We start from the raw sequence: 21,541 nt of genomic DNA, 5'->3' as shown, positions 1-21,541 counted from the left end.
GAGTAGGAGGAAGGGAAATCGGTCGCTATACATGTCGATCATGAATCTGCAAAGAACAAAGAAAGAAGCACTTTTAAACGACCTTGGTGACAGGCCCAGTTGACCTCACATTATCACACTTCAGATAGCGTTCCTTAAGAATGGGCACGGGAAAAAAATCAAAACAATCATGCTATTTACAAAACTGCAGAGATTTGCACAACTCCACTTAAAAAAAGTCAAATCGGCTATAATGGTACTTTGGCCTCCTATCAAGACCTTTGATTCCAATTGATTATATGTAAAGCAACTAACGATGATTAATTACGCATATGTTTTGAAGAGGACTACATGTAACTAGAACATCCGTAAATATATATTTTTTTAAAATCACAAGTCCGGGATTAATTATTGCAATCATCATGACTTATAGTGCACAGGCCTGCATGAAAATCACATGTTCTGAATGTACAGAATATGCCACTCCATAACTTAGACACTTTTAAACGACCTTGGTGACAGGCCCAGTTGACCTCACATTATCACACTTCAGATGGCGTTCCTTAAGAATGGGCACGGGAAAAAAATCAAAGCAATCATGCTATTGACGAAACTGCAGAAATTTGCACAACTCCACTTAAAAAAAGTCAAATGGGCTATAATGGTACTTTGGCCTCCTATCAAGACCTTTGATTCCAGTTGACTATGTGTAAAGCAACTAGCGATGATTAATTACGCATATGTTTTGAAGAGGACTACATGTAACTAGAACATCCGTAAATATATATTTTTTTAAATCACAAGTCCGGGATTAATTATTGCAACCATCCTGAGTTATAGTGCGTAGGCCTACATGAAAATCAAATGTTCTGAATGTACAGAATATGCCACTCCATAACGAGGAAGAAGAATACCTATTATGTGAAGAAAAGAAATAACTGTTTGCCCAGTGGTTCTCTTCCAAAATATATTTGTGTCGTCGTGACTCATGGACCATGCATCACTGATGTAATGTTTAACTGGTAATGACCAAATGAAGTAGAAGATAAACGAGGTAAAAAAAACCTTAACGAGCAGAAAGAAAATTATTTGCATTCATATAATCGACCAACGATGAGATGAATAGCAATAAGGCAGGAGACAATGGAAAACCGATAGTTTATTTCTGCATGTTTGATGAAAGACCAATTAGTGTAGCCAAATATAACTGATCAAATGTGTTCCAATGGCATATTTCAAGTTTTTTATGTAACCTGATTCTGGGGAAATCAAGGCTTAATGCTCGATTCGCAGGGCTGGAGAAGCCCCCTGATTTCCTCAATGCGGTTCAAAGTGAGAGAAACTGGACGACAATGCTCCGCTAGTGATATGAATGATGGAGTTTCCTCCATACACTCAAGCCGAGTCTCCTTTTAAGAGTTAAGTCGAGTCGCCCTTTATAATCAAGCCGGGTTCCAGTTGAATAGTCAAGTCGAGCCAAGTTTTATTTATACAGTCAAGCCGAGTCTCCTTTTTAGAGTTAAGTCGAGTCGCCTTTTTAAAGTCAAGGCGGGTCCCATTTATACAGTCAAGCCAAGTTCCCTTTATACAGTCAAGCCGAGTCTCTTTTATAGAGTCAAGCCGAGTTTCAAAAAAAGGTTGTCTTATTCAGGTCCATTTCACTTATCTGTCCGAAATATTTCTTCCTAAAACGAAGTAATTTTTTATTGTTTGATGCGCACTATTTCCGTATCGTATGTAATATTGCTGTGTGGTCAAGTTATTCGTGCAGACGATGATTTTAAGTTGGAAATTTTCCTTGGATCGCGAAAGGTCGTTCACTGCAAGTCCAAGTATGAATGCCGACACTATCGCCTAAGATATCACTCTACCCCACATGTCAATGCAAAGCGAAATCGACCCACTAACACAAATGCATTATCGTGGGCGCTCCCCGGGGCGCTCACCACTCTATCGTTGGCGATCGAATAGTTCGTGGGAAGGGTACCACCGCAATTCCTTTGAAACTCTTTGGATTTTTGCTCCCTCTTCTATGCTTAGACCTCTAACCGACTCTTGATTCAGAGACCTCAGATATCGATACGTTGTGTGGTCACATTTCGCTCGAAAATCCAAAATTGGAACTAATAATTCTGGGATTTCAAAAATGTCAAATGTTCATCGGGATTTCTGGAATATGGGATTAAAATATCAAACCCAAGGATTTTACACATGTCTCACACGGAAACTCACCTCGGGATGGAAAATGATCATCACGTCGCAAAGCCGCCTTGCAGGGTGGATCACCAATCCCTGCCGACTAATTTCGCCGTGTGTAGGTCTCGTGGTAGGACACAAATCATGGTATTTACACCCTACTCCAAAAATAGGAAATATTTGCTAGGATCATCAAATATCAGCGACTTTGCAATTGATCTCGTGCCAAATGATGACAGAACCTGTTATTGCTGCATTATGGATGCCAGACCATTCAGAGTTGGTGGCGCAGTCTCTTAACTGTCATGCAAACTTTGGTTGATGCTATATACTGTATACGTTGCATTTGCTGGCCACCACAAGAAGACCAGAATAGGCCTATATTACTCCTTATACATGTTTTAGGCCTTCATAGATCAACTGCATTGTCAGGGAATGAGGTCTAGGCCTGTGGGAAAAACTGACATCATAACACATTGATTTGAACACACGGGGCTTTATTGGAGAGCATTACCCTATCAATCTCACTCATCTAAATCTTCAAGAAAATGAAGATCATCTTCGGGATTTTCGGCATCAACTTCAAAGTGTACCTCATCATTTTGATGAGGCGGATTTTCTTGATTGCCTTCAAGCCCACTCACTCTCCATGCTGTATTGATTGCTTCTGGGTCAATTCTCTCCCAGGCAGTTGATACCATCTGAATTACAGCATCCCTGGTGATTTGTGGGGAACGACCATGAATGTCATTGTTCTCAATTTTCCACTCCTTCCATAGGCGTCTCATTGTACATTTGAAGCTGCGGATGATGGTCAGATCCAAAGGTTGTACCAGTGAGGTACATCTCCCTGGTATCAGCCCTATGAACCCGGGGGCGTCCTCTACATGGTCACGCACTTGTTGATGCCGGTGCGCTGGGAACATGTCCCAAATTAGGAGGAATGGAAAGTTGTCTCCCACAAACGGTATGAGGCAATCATTTACCCAAGCAATCAGTGTCTGCCAACTTGCCCAGCCTGTTTGCGAGCCCGTTACCCGCACACCATCGGGGGCAGTTGCCCGAAGTCGAGCGATTTCTGGACCATCATCGCGCAGACCCTTGAAAATTATACTTGCAGGGAGTTTTCTCCCACACGCAGTCATCGCTAAAGTCACCGTACACCCTAATTTTACATTTCCTCGCTAAGTTCGTATGTCCACTTGTTTCAAACCTTGCAAAGAGTACGTGTACGTGGGTGCGATGTCCCAAAGAACAAAAGTTTCATCCATGTTGACGATAATCTGTATTCCATTATCATTGATAATGTTTCGGACCTCATATTGAAATGCCGTTACCAACTCTGCAGCATTGAGCAGTATTGATGTAGAGTCTTTGCAAGTCTTCCTGTAGCTAATACCATGACGAGTCAAGAAATCTTGTAACCATCCACTTGATGCTGAAAATGGTATGAGATGAGGGCGCAGTTCCATCCAATGTTCTCTCTCTTCCTCAGGAAGATCGTGCCACCAAATGTTGAAGAACCGTTCACCCTGGAACATCAGGTCACTCCCAGCCGGAAGACCATGTTCTCGACGCTGTAGGAACCAATCATTTAAGAGTCTCTCTACCTCTGGCCATCTACCTGAAATGAGAGAGGAAAATCGTAAGGGCCATATCACCTGCCTGCCTACCAGCCCCCACCTATATTTCACCTCATTCACCTGATTCATTTCCCCGATGCACCAAGGTCACCAGGATAACTTACCTGTGCCATCAATTCCATGTTGCCTTAGCCTTTGCATCTGTCGCAATCTGTATGTGGATTCTCGGTGTCTCTCGCGCAATTCATCCTCCTCCTGTATCCATCGCGCAATGGTCCTTAGATATGCCACGTAGCTGTCCATTTGGCCTTGCAATGTTCAGCTCATGGTACTCATCAAGTCGCCTGATACGAATATCTAATGAGTAGGCGTTCAGTCTGCGAGGAATTACGACATTTTCATTATCACCAACAGCATCATTTTCATTACGGTCCTCCTCAGCTCCATTCCCATTGTCCATGCACCAAAGACGGTGCGAAATCAGGAGAAAAAGAATTACAAGCCTTTACAAGTCCTTACAAGCATGCTGACAACATCAACTGCCTTGGCCTCAACATCTTGCTAATCAATATTGCATAAGATTGTTTTCAAAGGCCTAACTTTCATTGAAAGTTAATGTCAGTGTGCCAGCAGACTGCTACAGGGCAATCCGTAGCTTCCAAAATTATCATACAACATTTCAGTGAATGGTGACAAATGGAACTCTCCTCGTGGCCTTAAACATGTATAAGGAGTAATATAGGCCTATTCTGGTCTTCTTGTGGTGGCCAGCAAATGCAACGTATACAGTATGGAAGGACAATGCATTGCATATCATGACGTACAACGCGGATGGAGGTCTATTTCTTTTTCATGGACCATCAGTACGAACGACGTAGGGTTCCTATGGTTTCATTGGTCTTAATTCTGCTCTGCGAGAAATTCTATTTGTGATTGGAGTGACGTCAAATCGTGGAAGGTTCTGGCCAACGCAAATAAGCACCCAGGGGTGTGTTTAGACACAATGAAAAACGCAGAATGATATTTGAGATGCACAAAGACCTCTTAGGTGGCCAAGCCCCTTTTTTTCCACTTCGCTAAATTCAACGAGGAGCATATTTCTGTTAGTCGAAAAGCTCAAAAACCATTTTTTCTGGGTTGGTGCGTGTATTCTTTTCTACACAACTATAGAAACTGCAACAGTGAGTTTTTTTAAGGTTGCAGGGCCATATTAATAGCGGTTGGGGGGAGGGGGAGGGGGCAACTGCCACCCCAGACCTCGCCGAAAACGTGTTTTTCATGCAGATTTGGGCCAATTGGACAAAAAGTTGTTCTGCTGCCCCCCCCCCCCCTCAAGTTAAATACGGCTCTGGGTTGCTGCCCATATTGATTCAAACGAAATTATCCAGAACTTCTAGTCCCTCTGGTAGGCAGCTTCAGCCAACACAGTATATATCACAATTTGGGCGTAGATTTGGGCTTTTCATAGGGTTTCAGGATCCAGTCCAATTCAAAGGGCCCAAAGAATTCCCCTGTCATCAAACAGGTGATGCAATCTAGGCCTAGGTTACCTCGTTATGAACAATGTTCCTTTTTTGGTAATCCGCCGTGAGGTGGCCAAGTTACGTAATATGTTGATTCTCACCAAAGCTATTGCTGGACAAAAATGACACCACGATGGGCGCGATGCTTAACTTTCAAACGTGTGTACTTTACCTCACACTCTATATCAAGAGAGAATTTAAGATGTTTTCTTACCAGAATTAAAGCACAATTAGGAAATTTAGGGAGAAAAGCGAATGCCTCCAAAGGCCTCCGACATCTATGATGGAATCTTTCTGACAACTCAAACTGAGGCCAAAAACAAGGGCCTACAAATTCAGCAAGCAAGGGCCTAGGAAAGTATGAAAGTGGAGTATTCAGACACAGGACTGACCTCAAAAGGCTGATGATTTTCACTATCGGAGCAAAATCTGTATAGTTGGTACTGGTTGCGTCACCAACAACTACTTGGGTATGGAGTTGAGCTGACATTTACCCAAAGCCTCCGCTGCTGCTTTTGTTTCGCCCTGTTTTTCAGCTTGACCCTTTCCCTTTACCACCAATTCGGTATGAATTATTTAGAGGAAATAGCCAACAACACATGTTGACCATTTAATAGAATCATGAGGAATGCAATTATATTTCGCTGAAAACCTTTACCAGTTGAGTTTATGTACAATTCTCTTTTGAGTGGATTGTGAAACCAAAAAACAAGATAAGGCAGAAACAGAGTGACGTCACAGAAGGTTTATTCATAATAAGCATGCTTATTTGGACACTTGCTAACTCAAATATTGAAAGAAACGGAACTCATGTAATAAAAAGTTGTGCGGAGTGCTAATTATGCTGAAAATAGTACAAGTCAAAACTATAATATTTGTCAAAATTACGGCTTATCAGCACTACAGAAATTTTCCTTACTTTATAAATTCGAGAAAAGTTTGTGTGTTTGTTTGTTTGTTTGTTTGTTTGTGCGCTCATATCTCCCATACCGAATGGCTGAGCGACCCCAGATTTTGCATGTAGCATTTAACGGGTCCCGAAAGTGTCCTTACGAAGCCCGATTTTTGAATAGCATTCCGCGAAGATGACGTTACTGCAGCTGCTGCCCTCTATTTCCCCATCGCTGAATTACAGGCAATGTCGGACAAACATGCGGTTTCGTAATGGATTCAGGCTTTCTAACTTGGGCAGTTAGATTCAATCTGGCACATGTCCGAGTGTTGGAAATACTACATAATTGTTCTGAATATTTCTCTCTCTTACTCTATGGTATCATTCATGCTAAAAACAATGCAGGGTCAAAGATAATTTACTTTGGAATAAGCTCAAATGCGTAGAAATAAGTGTCGATGTCCGCCTGTCACGTGACTAAAACGTCATCAATATCTTATGCAAATGATCTTGTGAGCTGACATCTCACTTCTCATCGGTCACTTCATGGTCAGAGCAAATGATACTGCCCACCTCATTAGGCCTACTACCCACGAGAGAACATAAAATTAAAAGTCAATCACCCGGTGAAACTCTGATGATGGCGGCCACCGGGTACAGTGGACTAGTTTGTCAAAATTACGGGTTATCAGCGCTAAAGAAATTTTCAGCGATAAGAAATCATCAACGATGTTTTTCCCTTGGACTGCTGGGGAAGGCGTTGACGAGAGAAACATGTTTTGTTATCTTAATCAATCAATTTCTGGTCTGGGAATGCGAGATCTTGCATCCTGCTGTGCTGGCTCCGCCTAGAACTAAAGTCTATAACTAAGGGAGAGGTTCTTGAACGCTAGGCCGCATCAACAAAGGATTTCGTTTATACGTCAAGGCATAATTCCATCACACCAGCTACTTTTCATTTCATTCCCTTCCATGAGAGTGCGAGCTTGTGGGCAATGTTGATAATTGTGAATCAAAGTATTTGATATACTGACATGAGACTTCCTTTTGGGCATGGTGGTACATACATCTGCAGGTGGGCTGCTTCGCTCAATGTTGTCAACTGCTTCACCCGTTTTACCTGGAAAATGATCGAAGTGAGAAAGTTATAAATGTACATGGAGCTAACTCTCCGGAAGGGGGCAACTAATGCATTCCGTGTTGGACACAATATACTTGTTTTTGTCCCCTGGAAAAATGTTCACATCTTCTGGTGCGACAAGAAGTAGGACACTTTCCATTCACAAAACATGCACTTATACGATGCACTATACTAGGCACTGTGTAGAATTAGGCCTATACCAGTGCTACTGTCCTGGACCTAAATAAGACACTATTACAGAAAAAAACCATTGTGCGGTACACGGGGATGGGCTGCTCAAAACTCAAAGCTGAAAAATGAAATACATGTATATGTATACATAAATGTCAACAAAAACCGTGTAAAAGGCCTATTACAAGCAGCCATATCGAGCCCTCACGTACTTAACTTCACACTCTACCGAAAAAAGAGAATTTTTAGATGTTATCTTACAAGAATAATGGCATGATATCAAAATTTCGGGAGAGAAAGCCACGCTTTCGAATAGTATCCGACATTTTCTTTTCTGATACTAAGTAACTGAAGCCGAAGCCAAGCACAATGGCCTAAAAATTCAGCCAGCAAGGCCCCAGGAAAGTGAGAAGGTGGTAGATTCAAATATGGGAAGGCCTATGACCCCCGACAAAAGTCCGACGACTTTTCAGAATAAAAGTATACACAAAGAAAAATGATTTTGCTGGCGTAATTGTGACCCCCCTCCCCAAAAAAAATAAATCATCATTTAGTTGAAACATTGATAAGGGCTCGGACTCTCCATCTTGACCCTCAATGTATTGCTATTACTCAGCTTCCAGCCAACGCGCGCCAAGAGCGGAGGCTGGGGAGGAAATAGCGCGGGAAGTTCATTATGTAGAGTTACCAGCCTGGTTACTCCAAGATAAGGCCTGCAAAGGATGTTACTGACAGCAGAGCGTTCTAAAAGGACAGCGAGCCATGTGTTCAAAGGTAAATGGTATTTTCCCATCAGGAATACATGAATGTTCTCTTATGTGGGGGCACACAAAGTGGCTAGGCTACATCGGCACTGTTTTTCTCCCGTTGGAATACAGTACAATACCTACAGTGCATACTTTGTTTCGGCGCAGTCATACACCAATGTTGGTTGCGCCGCAAGTGGTTTTTCCCCCTCGCAAACAGTTAACACAGTATGTGGTATGATAATCAACTGGTGGCGCCGTATAATGCCTTTTATTGGACCCAAAGAAGGCACTGTATAGTTGGGAGCTTTGGAAGATATCCCGAAACGCCAACGTGAACATGTTCCCCATTGTTCGACATCATGAGGAGGCGAAACAATGGGATAATCGGTCACTTTGGCGTTTCAGGGGATGTACAAAGTTGCCGAAACGCCAACGCGACCGCCTGTCCCACTATTCGGCACGCTTATGTTCTCGTTGACGTTCCTGGGGTTTGGCGAAAACTGCCTATTACTGTCTTTCGCCCGTTTATGAGTTCGCCAATTGCAAACTCCACAGATTCGTCAATCCACGATAACTGCCCAGTGAAGCCGTGGCAAGCAGGGGTTTTATCCTTCTCGCCACATATATCCCATATGCAAGCTGTCCAAGCTAGTAAGTAACAGCACATATATGTACTAAAGGACAAAACGAAGACAAATGTAAATTGCCTACACATGTTTATTGCATACGGTTAACCAGTGTTAAAATACAATCAATGTTTTATTTCGGAAACAGATCCGCAAAAATCGAAATCTTCATCAAATATAATCTTCCTAACATATCACCGACGTTGCACTCAGCTGTTACAGGAAACCTATAGCGAAACGCTTATAGAAATTGGGATTTTTGAACGGCCCGGTTAAAACCTAAGGCGGGAATAAGCTTCCATTGATGAATGTTTGCAGTTTCGAGTTTCCCTCAAGTAGTTCATTATGTAGCCAATGAGCTGCATAAGAATTAATTAAAAATTTTGTTATTTTAACCACGTTCAGCTAGTCTTAATATTAATAAAGACTTGTGCCACGACTGGATTTCTTTAAGTGGGAATCAATCTCAGAATGGATGTTGTTGGGCCGATCGTTCCTTTTTTTCTGAAAAAACGCCCAACCTGATTTTAAAGCCAGCTCGGCAGAATCTGATTACTACAGTAAATGTGTGCATTTAATATTAATAATGATAATAATATTGAGTTCTTAGATAGCGCTTTTCCATGTTTCCCTGTTCAATGCGTTTTTTGGATACTGTATTATTACCCTGGTCTCCACAGAAATCAATCAGGGGTTTCGAGGAGCAACCAGAAGGGGCTCACTTCAACCCGTACAAACTGTACATTATATACAGTGATGTGTAGATGTGCCAGTCTTCTTTTCACACCAGTGCTTTTTTGAGGTACATGTAGAATGATAGAGTAACACTACCCAGATTACAATGTCGAAGTGCACATACCGTATGTGCCTTTCTGATATAATCTACATGTAGCTCAAATAACCTGATTTCTAGAATCTTCGCAACTATTACAAAAATATTCTTTCATAATATGAATTTCTTAACAAAGGTACTGGTCAATGGAAGTGTCTGATTAATTAAGGAAAAACTGGCTTAGAAGAGCTATGTTTATCACATTGATCTTCCTCTCAAATTAAAATATCAGTATCGAAATCTTGAAATCACGACCTAACAAACCATAAGGATAATATCTTACCAATACTGTCTTTGGAATCGTTCGGACTGACACAAAACAAAAATGTCCAGAGTTTTTAAAACCCGTGTAATAAGTAACAAAATGTCTACAACAAAATATCTAAAATGATACTACTCAATAACATCAATAAGTTGCCCCTTAATTAAAACTCAACTGACAGGCACACTTATGAAACGAAAAATAAAATAATGCAACTATCTAAGATGTCATATTTTCCATACACACAAGTAAAAAATCACCGGGTAATATTTTACATTGGTGCCTTTTTTTCTATTTCGTTTGCATCGATTGATTTTCGTGTAACACAAAAATATCCATTACATAATTACCAACATCACAAGGTACAAAATACATACAATTATAACGAACATGAACAAAACCCTTAATAAACGAGGCCTTCACATCTTGAATAAACTTAACAGAAAGTCACTAGACTGGAAAGATTTAGATTAGATTTGGATTTTTAGATTAGTGAACAACCGGCACGTCGTCATCCTGGCACCAGTTGTGTTCAATATACTCCGCCTCTCGATATCTCAAATTTTTATATAAGAGGTATAGTAGGAGTATCAAAAACCTGTATCTCAGAGTTGGTTCTAACCTTGGAACGTTCTAAAATCATAAAACCATGCCCATGAAACCACCCATGAAACTACCGAAATTTTACAATAATATAAAATGTACTTAGACTGATGCTTGTTCATGTATATTGAATGTAAATTTAAATGATTTCTAAGCTTTAAAACAGTCACCGAGCCAGAGTTGTTGCCGTCACGTGAAGCGCAGGCGTTTGTCTCCAAAACGAGACCAAAGCCATATCTGAATTTTCTGAGTTGTTTTTTCTTATAATGTTTGACAATCCGGTTCAATTTGAAATGCAAAACGTAATTCATAAAATGGTCTTTTCACATAAAGTCAATGCATTCTGATTCTCAAGTTCCTTCCAAGCATATAATTTGATTTTGAAACTAAATGTATTGACATTGCTCAGGTTCCAGACAATGCGCGTTGGAGGCTACGGAGGCAATACCCCTGTAATTTCAATCTTGAAACCATTTTGTTCTCAAAATTGTCCCAAATAGTCATTTCCGAACCTAACTCATCATTTTACCAACCTTTTCCTTCGGCCAAATCTAGTGCAAACTTCTTGTTACATATACATGACTATATAATTATAACATGATCAACATGTATGCACATGTAACCTATTAACAAATATGTAAAAGCACTAAGTGATACATTTATGTACATGAAACTCAAATGAACAAAAAAGAAAACCGAATGTTCATAGGTGATTAAAAATTCATTGAACTGCAGTAAACAATGCACTAGAACAGGGTGTAAGCCAAGGCCTGCCTGAAATCCACAAGCCATGTTCAAAAATGCCTTGCTACACAGACGAAAATCATATTTAGAGATCAGCATCAGTCTGCTACTACAAGTGGCGACGCATAATGGCAAGAAGGCGTATTATTCTGGCCAGGTTAACCCCTCGCCCAGGTGGTCCCTTTAAATGAGCTTTGCCGTGATATATAACCGAATATATAATCAGCGCATATTCTATAAGCACTGTACATCTAAGCAAACAAAATCCAATTACATGCAGAAACAGATTTGAAACAAGTGAGCACAGACTACTTACTAAAATAGAGCATTTCATAGAGAAAATACAACTGTCCCCTTATAATAAATGTCGCATCGAGATCTGAATTACATTCCTGATTGTTTGATTGCATATAGGTTCGATGTACAGCTGCATCCGAGCCTATTTCAATGGGCCAGATACACATGTACAGGAAATCTTCAATGATTACTTCGTGTGTATGATGTGTCACCAGGAGATTAAGATGCACAAAGGCCAATTTCGTAACTAAGTAATGTACTGCACAAGTACTTCTTCTTCCTCTTCCAAAGGCGGCGCCTTTCGGCTGAAATCGACAGTTGAGTATGGTGATGGCTCTTCAGTCCGCCTTACTGGATGGTCGTGTTTAGCAGGTTGGAACGAAAGTTTCGCGTACACTGTGCCGTCCACTCCAATTGGCTGAAAAAAACAGATTGATACCTCAGTAACTGTTGTTGCACACATCTTGAATCTTAGACTGGACTTAAGCACCTTGCTAGATGTGCGACAATACTATACGATCTATTGGTATTACCATAAACCAGGACATATATTTGGGTGCCTGTTGATTTTATGTTGTTCGTGTTTTCACTGAAAATATATAGAATTAAAATTACTGTTCGAGGGTTGTCAAAACGTTTGATAAAGGTCACGCCTAAATTGCAATTTCATGCAATTTCAAAATACGATTTTCGTAATCCGCCTAAATAACAACCGTCAGGAGTTACATTCATCCTGAGATCAGGCTTTTTACTCCTATGACTGAAATACCGAGAGGCTGAGTATTTACAACAACTGGTGCCAGGATGTTTGCATTGGGCTATCTTCCAAAATTTACGGATATGAGGCATTTCTATTGTTAGTGCTATGTGCTTAAGGGGATACTGAGCTGTAGGAGGTCATCATTCATTAAACTATGCTCAAGAACTCTTGTATTGCCAGACGTGTTGCAAAATATGTTGAAATAATTTATCGTGTGAGAAACGAAGTTTTATCGAGTAATATTCTGTACTGTCTCATAGGCCTGTGAAAGGCCGACTATTCAATAGGTGACAATAAACAAATGTATATATACATGTATATATTTGGCTCCAAAAATTGAGTTACTGTGTTTCATATTTTCAGGACATCGCAGGTCACTTGAGGGTCAACTCACCTTCGGTACACCTCCACTGCCACCCTTTTGCTGTGGCTGGATCTTCCTTTTCACATTCCCGTATAGATGTTCCTTAGCAGGACTTGCGGGCTGTGTCGGCCTGAGCAATGTCGGGCGAACTTCCTTCTGACTCCCGTTCTTGCCGACGGGCACGTGGAGAGCCGCACTCTCGGCGTACTGATTCGTGTCCGACACGACATCAGGCGTTCGGAGTTTTGCTGGAAAATTTATTTTTACTGGTTAGGGAAGAAAAATGATAGACAATTACCAAATTTTTACATGTCTCAAGAAAACAAATACATATTTTTCAAGTTCGATTGAGGATCAATTTCAGATTTTCATTTTGACATTTTTTTCCCGATTTCCCATTGAAATTTAGCCCGATGCACATCATTAGGTAATGCGAGCAATGTCTAATTTCTATGAATTCCTCTCAGAGTCATGGCAGTGGTGAGCAAAGTGTATATCTAACTCATCCAGTGGCAGAACTTACATTTTGCAACTTTGCGATTTTCATTAGGGTCGCATTCTGAACGTGGAAGGGAGAGACGCATCGCATGATTGACTTGACCTCCTAATAGGGCTGACTGGCCAGTTACCACATTGCTACGGAAATAATTAAAAACAAAATATGCTTAAAACATGCATTCGGAAGAACGCCTTAGTCACCGGGATAAGAATAGGGTACGGTACGTATGCAGAGGCAAGTCAGTACTATATCAAGTGAATGATCAGCTGGGGCGATGAATGATCCTTAAAATTCTGACATAGAAGATGCTAATTTTTTGTAGCAAGGTGATTGATACAAATGGTAGAAATTATGACAAAATTCATGCGCCTTTCATAACTCACAACCGTATGCAAACTGGAATGTATGGCTTACTAATGCCTGTGCGAAAAGAAGGCAGAGGGGGGCCCGTAACTTTTTTATGTTTTCTCCTGAGAAAATCACACCAATCATGATAAATTTGAGCATCTAGATGATCAATCAAAAACAAGCCTCTCATCATTTTCTACTAGACCCCCTTCAGAAATAAATCCCAGCAGTCACAGGAAAGATAATTTGCTACGGGACATTTTGCTCGATGTTACAGTCACAGATGTCAAATGGAGGGATTTGGGTGGAATGCAGAAATGCTGGACTTATTCATCAATTCATTCATCCTGGTCGACAGGCGGAGTATATTGAAAACCACTGGTTATGCCAGGATGCAATTTAACACGTTTTGTCTTTCGTAGACTCACTGTGATATTTTAACCGTACTTACTCTTGCGATTCCTGATCATCACCTGAAGAAAGGAGGAATGCATTAGAGTATAGGAGCCGAAATAAGACATTTGCATAGCGATTTGAAATGACGAATTCATATGAAAAGCAGAGCACAGCAAGTCCCCGTTGCTCCCTCCTCCAAGCCTAAGGTATAGCATCGCAAAATGACTGGTAATTTATGGTTGCTTGGTCTAGGTGTGGAGCTATACGTCATCTGTTTCTTCCATTGGAGATTGCAGCTTTTCCATTATGCCAGTGCATTGCGGGTATGACTGTGATATATAGAGGAAGACCACTGCTGTGGCAGCCAGATAGCCATCCTGAATTTCAGATCGAGCCAAAGTCAATAGGGCATCAATCCCACCCAACAACATCATACATGTGACAGAACATTGAAGCCCGTCGGATGACCTGTTTTGCAGAATGCGAAATCCAAGATGACTGCGTGGAAGCTATTCAGGTGGTCCAGAAAAAACGCAACCGGATACTAAAACCATTGAGACCAGTGGATGGGGAATCTTTCTTGAAGAAAAATGATACCAATATTGTCATTTTTCTGGACCACCCTGTATAGGATATCGGATCGGCCTGAAATTCAATAGATGGTTCGTTTTCCCGACCATAGGTGGTACAGATGTATCTGGGGAAGGGCCTTTTGTGCTCAAAAATGAAAATTGTGACTTACCCTTTTTTTTGCCACTGGACATCTCCTTGTGTTTGATAACGATTATGACAATGCCGATGACAATGCTGATGACCACCAGTGAGCCCCCTACAGCGATCAAATCGATGCCAACTTTAAAAGTTTTGTTTGTTTCTTTCGAGCTATGGGTTGCTTCTGCAAAATTTAATTGGTGTCCATGAATTGATGTATCAACATAGGTTTAGGCACATCTATAGACCATAATACTGGATAAGTAATCAGTCTATGAGACAAGGATCCCTGAATTGCGACTTGATGCGAAAACGAGATTTCGCCTGCATGGTCATCCGCCGATTTGGCTACTGCCTTGTTCGGAATCCTGACTGCACACTGGCTAACCTATGTAATTCCTAAAACAAGTTTGCGCAAAAATGCGCACATTTATTCTTCTTGATTTCAATTATCAATTCCCAATTTTCGTTGTCAATATTGGTCTAGCACCAGTTGACAATCTTAAGGTTTAGCGAGATGTCGCACATCATTCTGTAAATTACAGTACATTTGGCCACGCCGCCTGTATAAATTTCCACTTGTCTCTCAAAATATTAAGCTTGCGACAGTAAAGGGTTTTAGAGTCTGTGGCATGTTAAGTTCTTTCAACAGATCCTTGGTCCTAGTATGTAACCATACTATCAATGATTTGATCTCACATATAGCACAGTTCAGTTACACTAGAGTCTTTCAATATAATTTAATGAAAGCCTGTGAACAAGCGGACATAAAACAACTATTCATTGATACACTACTTGTATTGGACGGTGTAAAATAAGAGTAAGTTGTGACTAACAAAATCCTCATTAACCCTTTGACGAATGAATATCACAATAATGTTCTTTGAGAACGGTGAAATTTAAACCTGCTTTGGGAATCCGTCAGAGGAGCTTACCTGCTTTGTTAAGCATGAAATTGAAAATCTTGGCTTCGAATGCACTCGTTTTAACCGAACAGGAATAGTTGGTATAATCCAAGGATTTGACGTCCTTGATTTTCAACTTGCTGGATGTTGGCCAGGAAGTTATTTCATAATCCGGTGATGTTCTCGATAGGACATTGCCATCCTTAGACCAGATGTAATCAGTTTTGGTTGGAGTTGGGTTTGCGACGATGAACAGTTTAAACATTGCCTCCTTGCCAATTTCGCCCGCCACATCATATTTCATTTTCGCTTCCGGGTCTATCCTTGGAGAGTCTGTGGGAGAAAGAAATGTTGAGCACGGTTAGTTTAAGTTATTTACAAGTAATTAGTGCAGGAGTGCTACAGTGTTGGTGCCTCTATTCATTCTGTCTAGATAAATGTATAATTGTCTTCAACACGTGTCGCATTGCTGATAGGTGACCTGATCTAACAAAAGTAGGTACTTGTAGCATATTGAAAAAATAGACGAAAAAAGGTAAAAATTAAGAAAATATTCCCTCCATTTTTTTCTCTTTTTTTTTGCTCTGGCAAAATTTCACGTTTCACGTTTTTGTTGTTAGGCGGATGATGAAATTTTGTGAAGTTTTTTACAATGAAATTTGTGTTGCAGATTTTATTTTCGCAAATCTAGGTTAACTCCAAAATCTGCCACAAATAAGAGATTCACAATTTATTGGGGCGGTTACATATCTATAAATCACTTCGGTTTCGACACAAACCAATATTCACTATTTTAAATTCAGTGAAATCCCTTGTTAGACCTAATGAAGAAAGCCAAAACAAACTTACATTGCACATTAAGGACTGTCGACGCCTGTCCCATTCCACCAAGATTCCAAGCCTTACAAGAGTATGTTCCACTCTCATCGTATGGGATACGCGTGAACTCCAAATACTTTCCATTCTTTGTGATGGTTTCGGGGACCTGGGTGACCTGTTCCTTGGTGGATACACTCTTTTTCCAGAGCCACTGGTACCTCGTAACGAGCTCTGGGTTGCCCCCACTGGTGTCGCACTCAAAACACACACATTCATGTTCATTTACCGTCGTCTTGCTGACTTTGACTTGAACGTTGTGTGGAACTGCAAATAGATGGAGTCACTGGTCAGATATCATCAAACGTAAATTAAGCAAGAGGCTCGTTCTGCTTTTAGGCACGAGGCTATAAATGAGATATTTTATTATTTTCAGATATGGTGACTTTTACTTTAACATCGTTTACCCTTGAAGCCATTTACTAACTCGTGCTCTAACCAGGCACACGCAGAGTCTGTACTGTCATTCAGGTCATATCACTTCAAACACCAAGGAAAATGAACATACAGCATTTCAAACTGTTTGTGTCTTGAGCACATTTATATTTTGCACTAATCAGTGTATCCCATCGGATACTAACAAATTAGAGTTAGAATCAGGAGTACGACAACACCCTATATTCATGGCCCCTGCTGATTTTATGTTGCCAAATCAACCACTTTTGACATTCCTCTCACAACCCCAACCACAACCCTAAATGACATAGCCAACCAAAGATTGAGCATAATTTTCGATGATATCACTGCTGAAAGTGATAAACAGTCGGTATAATTACCAAGCCAATTACCAAGCAAAGTGCCTATTTTGTCGATTATACAAACATTCCGGGCCCCTTGAAAGCTACCTGCCATGTATGTGGTTATTATCAAGTATACTTGTTATTAATGGGTGTTTACATGTAGTCATAAATTTTGAGTAAGCCTCAATTTGAAGAAAGCCTCTTCTCATCGGAAAATCGCCACGGACCTCAAATATATGAAGAGAAAACACAATGGTAAATGAATGACTGCAGCGGGACTCTTTCAATTCAATCAGTATTTTTTTGGTCATATGACCCGATAATCACATGATGAAAAATTATAATTCTGTCACCATGAAAATGATACGTTTCCCCCTGGAAAACCTCCAGCCCCATGCTCACTCTGCAAATTTAATCGGAGGGGGATGGGTCACCCCCCCCCCTTTCTAGGCAATTGCTTTCTAACTTCTTAACCTCTTTTAGGCGACTTCTTTGCAAGAAATCACCGTGGCCTTTTTAACCTATTTATTTCGTATCATTTTCATTATTTATGAGTTTTTATTCTAACACAAGGTAAAATAAGATAGATACAGTCCAAATCACAATTTTCATACCTAAATTCGTGTCGAAGGCGCGTCATTGGTGCGTCATTGACGCGCTACCCAGCGCGTAGGACGAGTTGCAAGAAATCTTTCTGAAAAAGTACCCCCATTTTCGTTTTCTCGGGGATTTAAAACCCTATTTTTGAACACGAAATGCCGTAAGACCACAAAAAATCCAACACTTAAACATCTGAGATGAAGACGTTAAGCCACTGCAACTAACCATAAAGACTTCCCCACTCTTCTGTAGCCCACAAAACTTTGAACCGTTTTATTTTTGCGATATTTTGCAAAGATTTCGGAAGAAAAATTTTCGGGCATCAGATGATCACAATTTTTATATTTTAGCGGACTTAAAAATTTATTTCCGTTTTCCATATAAAAAAGTGTATTTTCACGATTTTTATTTCGCAAATCAACGTTATTTGAAAAATTAACGCTTGTGAAAAATTGGCGGCTTACAATATTAAAACAGCCAAAGAGAAATCAACTTACATAATACGTTGTATGTGATGACATTCGACGACAACGAATTGGGAATTCCTGGCCAAGTCGCTTCGCAATAGAACTTCACCTTGTTATCCTGTCGCATCATTTGTCGGCGAAATGTCACAACACTACTGTTTGCCCCAATCAGCGTCTCATTCGTAGTCCCATTATGGCGTATTAATTTCACCGATGTCACCGTAATGTCGGCATTAGCTTCACATGTGAATGTTTCCGTTTCTTTTTCCGATTTTGAATTTGACGCTGTGGTTGTCTTGATTTGTAAAGACTCGGATGCAGCTGAAAAAGTGGCAAAATTATGATGACAGAAGCTCCCTCACTGTTGATAAGTGTTATTAAATTGTTCAACTTGAAAAGAAAATGCATTGGCGACACCGTTTACAAGGCACTGTTCAATCGACTAAATGTACATAACAACTATACTCACAGAGAACTACAAAATCCTGTTCCGCGCTTGCCTCAGATCCGGCATCATTTTTTGCGACACAGACATACTTCCCAGCATCTGACTTTTCGACAGGCATAAAAGGCAGGGCACCAGATTTAACAGTCCTTGCGAAGTCATTGCTGCCAATTTTAGTCCATGTGTACGTGATTGGTTTTGTGACGTTTTCATTTTCAGCATTGCAGGTGAATTTTACACCTTCTCCGACCTTCACCGGTGATGGATTTGTAACTGTCGGGGTGAGGGGTGGAACTGAAATTGAAAAACATTAAGTTAACATTATTAATTGATGCACTTCATAATCATTTACCAAAACGACCACAGCAGAGCTGTCCTATTTGACCGTCCAATCGACCATTTATGTTTAATATACGCAACAAAACCCTCACCCAGGCAATACTATGCGTGTGTTTTAATTTCGAATTTTGAAAAAATTAGGCGTCATTCATACAGAGGCGAAAATATTTTTAAAGTTAGTGTCATCATATCAACGCCAAAACTGCTATTTCACGAAAAGGCGAACTTCCATTGCTTAGAATCTTTCCCAGGTAATAGTTGTTATCTCCTTCAGCCACTTCTGAAAACCAGGAAAGATTTGTGTGTGTGTTTCAATTTCCAATTTAATTTAATCAATGGAAGTGCAATACCCAGCAGATTTGCTGCCACCACTGAAGTGCTCTATGAATGGATTGATCGACTATTTTAAGCAACTTACCTAAAACATATAATTTCAGCGGTTCGGCCTCTACTCCATCTGCCTCACACAGCCATTCCCCGTGGTCCGAAATTTGAACATCACTTAATTGAAAATTATAATTATACGTATCACACTGAACCTTTTTTAATCTTGATATATACTTGTCTGCGAAAACACTACAATTGTGCGTCAAATAAATTGCTTGACTGTTGATTCCAGTTTTGTCCTTGTACCATGAAACACTCTTGGCGGTCCCAATAACAATGTTACACTCAAGCGTTATCGTGTCGCCGAGGCGTGGACGTGAATTACTAAGGCTAATTTCTACAGTTATTCCAAGAGCACCTGAAAAGAAAATTGAGCAAATCAACATTCACAAGAAACAGATTGAGTGGTACGATAGTCTATAACACATAAATATCCATATGCCCACTTTGAAGAACTCTAAGACAAAATCTGAGGTTTCAGAATTCAACTTAACGGGAGAGAAGTTGATGTTTCCTTCTTGTACTCGAAATTCCTGTTGCTTGTCCTACTCCACTGCTTTGGTACTGACCACTAGGCGATTTATGATAGAAGTGTGTTTCTTATTAATACAGGCGAACTCTAAGTTGCTATACTTCATATACATGTACTGTAGATGCGATGTTTACAATGCTGGCTGTTTCCTTCAGGGAAGCTGCAGATTCCCCTGGAAATTTGATTTGGGTATCCAAATTTAAGTAGCGGGCTAATTCTCAAGGCTTTAAGGAAGAGAGGTAGAATGCATGACTAACCAGGTAAGTATTGCACCAAGGTGGACTCCAAGGCCGTGTATGAGGAAGGGTGTTTGAATGCATGACTTACCAGGTAAGTGTTTAACAAGAAGGAGTCCCCAGCTTGGTAGGAGGAAAGCAAGTTGGCCGCATAACTTACTATGCACATGGTGTATAAGAGTTGCACCTACAGGAGTCCAAGGCCGAGTAGGAGGAAGGGTGTTTGACTTCATGACTTACTTTGTAAGAGTTCCACCAGGAGGGATCCCAGGCTGAGTAGTAGGAAGGAAGGTTGACTTCATGACTTACTTTGTAAGAGTTCCACCAGGAGGGATCCTAGGCTGAGTAGGAGGAAGGAAGGTTGACTTCATGACCTATATTTGTAAGAGTTCCACCAGGAGGGGTCCCAGGCTGAGTAGGAGGAAGGAAGGTTGACTGCATGACTTACTTTGTAAGAGTTCCACAAGGAGGGGTCCCAGGCTGAGTAGGAGAAAGGAAGGTTGTCTGCATGACTTACTTTGTAAGAGTTCCACCAGGAGAAGTCCCAGGCTGAGTAGGAGGAAAGAAGGTTGACTGCATGACTTACTTTGTAAGAGTTCCACAAGGAGGGGTCCCAGGCTGCGTAGGAGAAAGGAAGTTTGGCTGCATGACTTACTTTGTAAGAGTTCCAGCAGGGGAAGTCCCAGGCTGAGTAGGAGGAAGGAAGGTTGACTGCATGACTTACCATGTACGATTTGCGCCAGGAGGAGTCCCAGGCTGAGTAGGAGGAGGGGAAATCGGTCACTATACATGTCGATCATGAATCTGCAAAGAACAACGGAAGAAGCACTTTTAAACGACCTTGGTGACAGGCCCAGTTAACCTCACATTATCACACTTCAGATGGCGTTCCTTAAGAATGGGCACGGGAAAAAAATCAAAACAATCATGCCATTGAGAAAACTGCAGAAATTTGCACAACTGCACTTAAAAAAAGTCAAATCGGCTTTAATGGTACTTTGGCGTCCTATCAATACCTTTGATTCCAATTGATTATGTGTAAAGCAACTAACGATGATTAATTACGCATATGTTTTGAACAGGACTACATGTAACTAGAACATCCGTAAATTAAGTCCGGGATTAATTATTGCAATCATCCTGACTTTTAGTGCGTAGGCCTACATGAAAATCAAATGTTCTGAATGTACAGAATACGCCCATATATGTGTCCATAACGAGGAAGAAGAATACCTATTATGTGAAGAAAAGAAATAACTGTTCGCCAAGTGGTTCTCTTCCAAAATATTTGGGTCGTGACTCATGAACCATGCATCACTGATGTAATGTTTAAATGGT

The 21,541-nt window shown here is 40.7% G+C and overlaps 1 protein-coding gene across 1 annotated transcript in view; it reads right to left on the bottom strand.

Moving 5' to 3' along the window:
- Positions 1-21,541, bottom strand: part of LOC135502561 (neural cell adhesion molecule 2-like) — a 48,977-nt gene that overhangs the window by 7,102 nt on the left and 20,334 nt on the right. Inside the window, exons 4-7 of the mRNA XM_064795513.1 lie at positions 18,734-19,003; positions 18,295-18,585; positions 16,431-16,724; positions 15,612-15,914 (exon numbers count right to left, since the gene is read on the bottom strand). Coding sequence (XP_064651583.1) covers positions 15,612-15,914; positions 16,431-16,724; positions 18,295-18,585; positions 18,734-19,003 — 1,158 coding nt within the window. The remainder of the gene's footprint in view (positions 1-15,611; positions 15,915-16,430; positions 16,725-18,294; positions 18,586-18,733; positions 19,004-21,541) is intronic.

This window comes from Lineus longissimus, chromosome 18, assembly GCF_910592395.1.
Source record: "Lineus longissimus chromosome 18, tnLinLong1.2, whole genome shotgun sequence".
Lineage (NCBI taxonomy): Eukaryota > Metazoa > Nemertea > Pilidiophora > Heteronemertea > Lineidae > Lineus > Lineus longissimus.
This window is presented reverse-complemented; position numbering and strand designations above follow the sequence as displayed.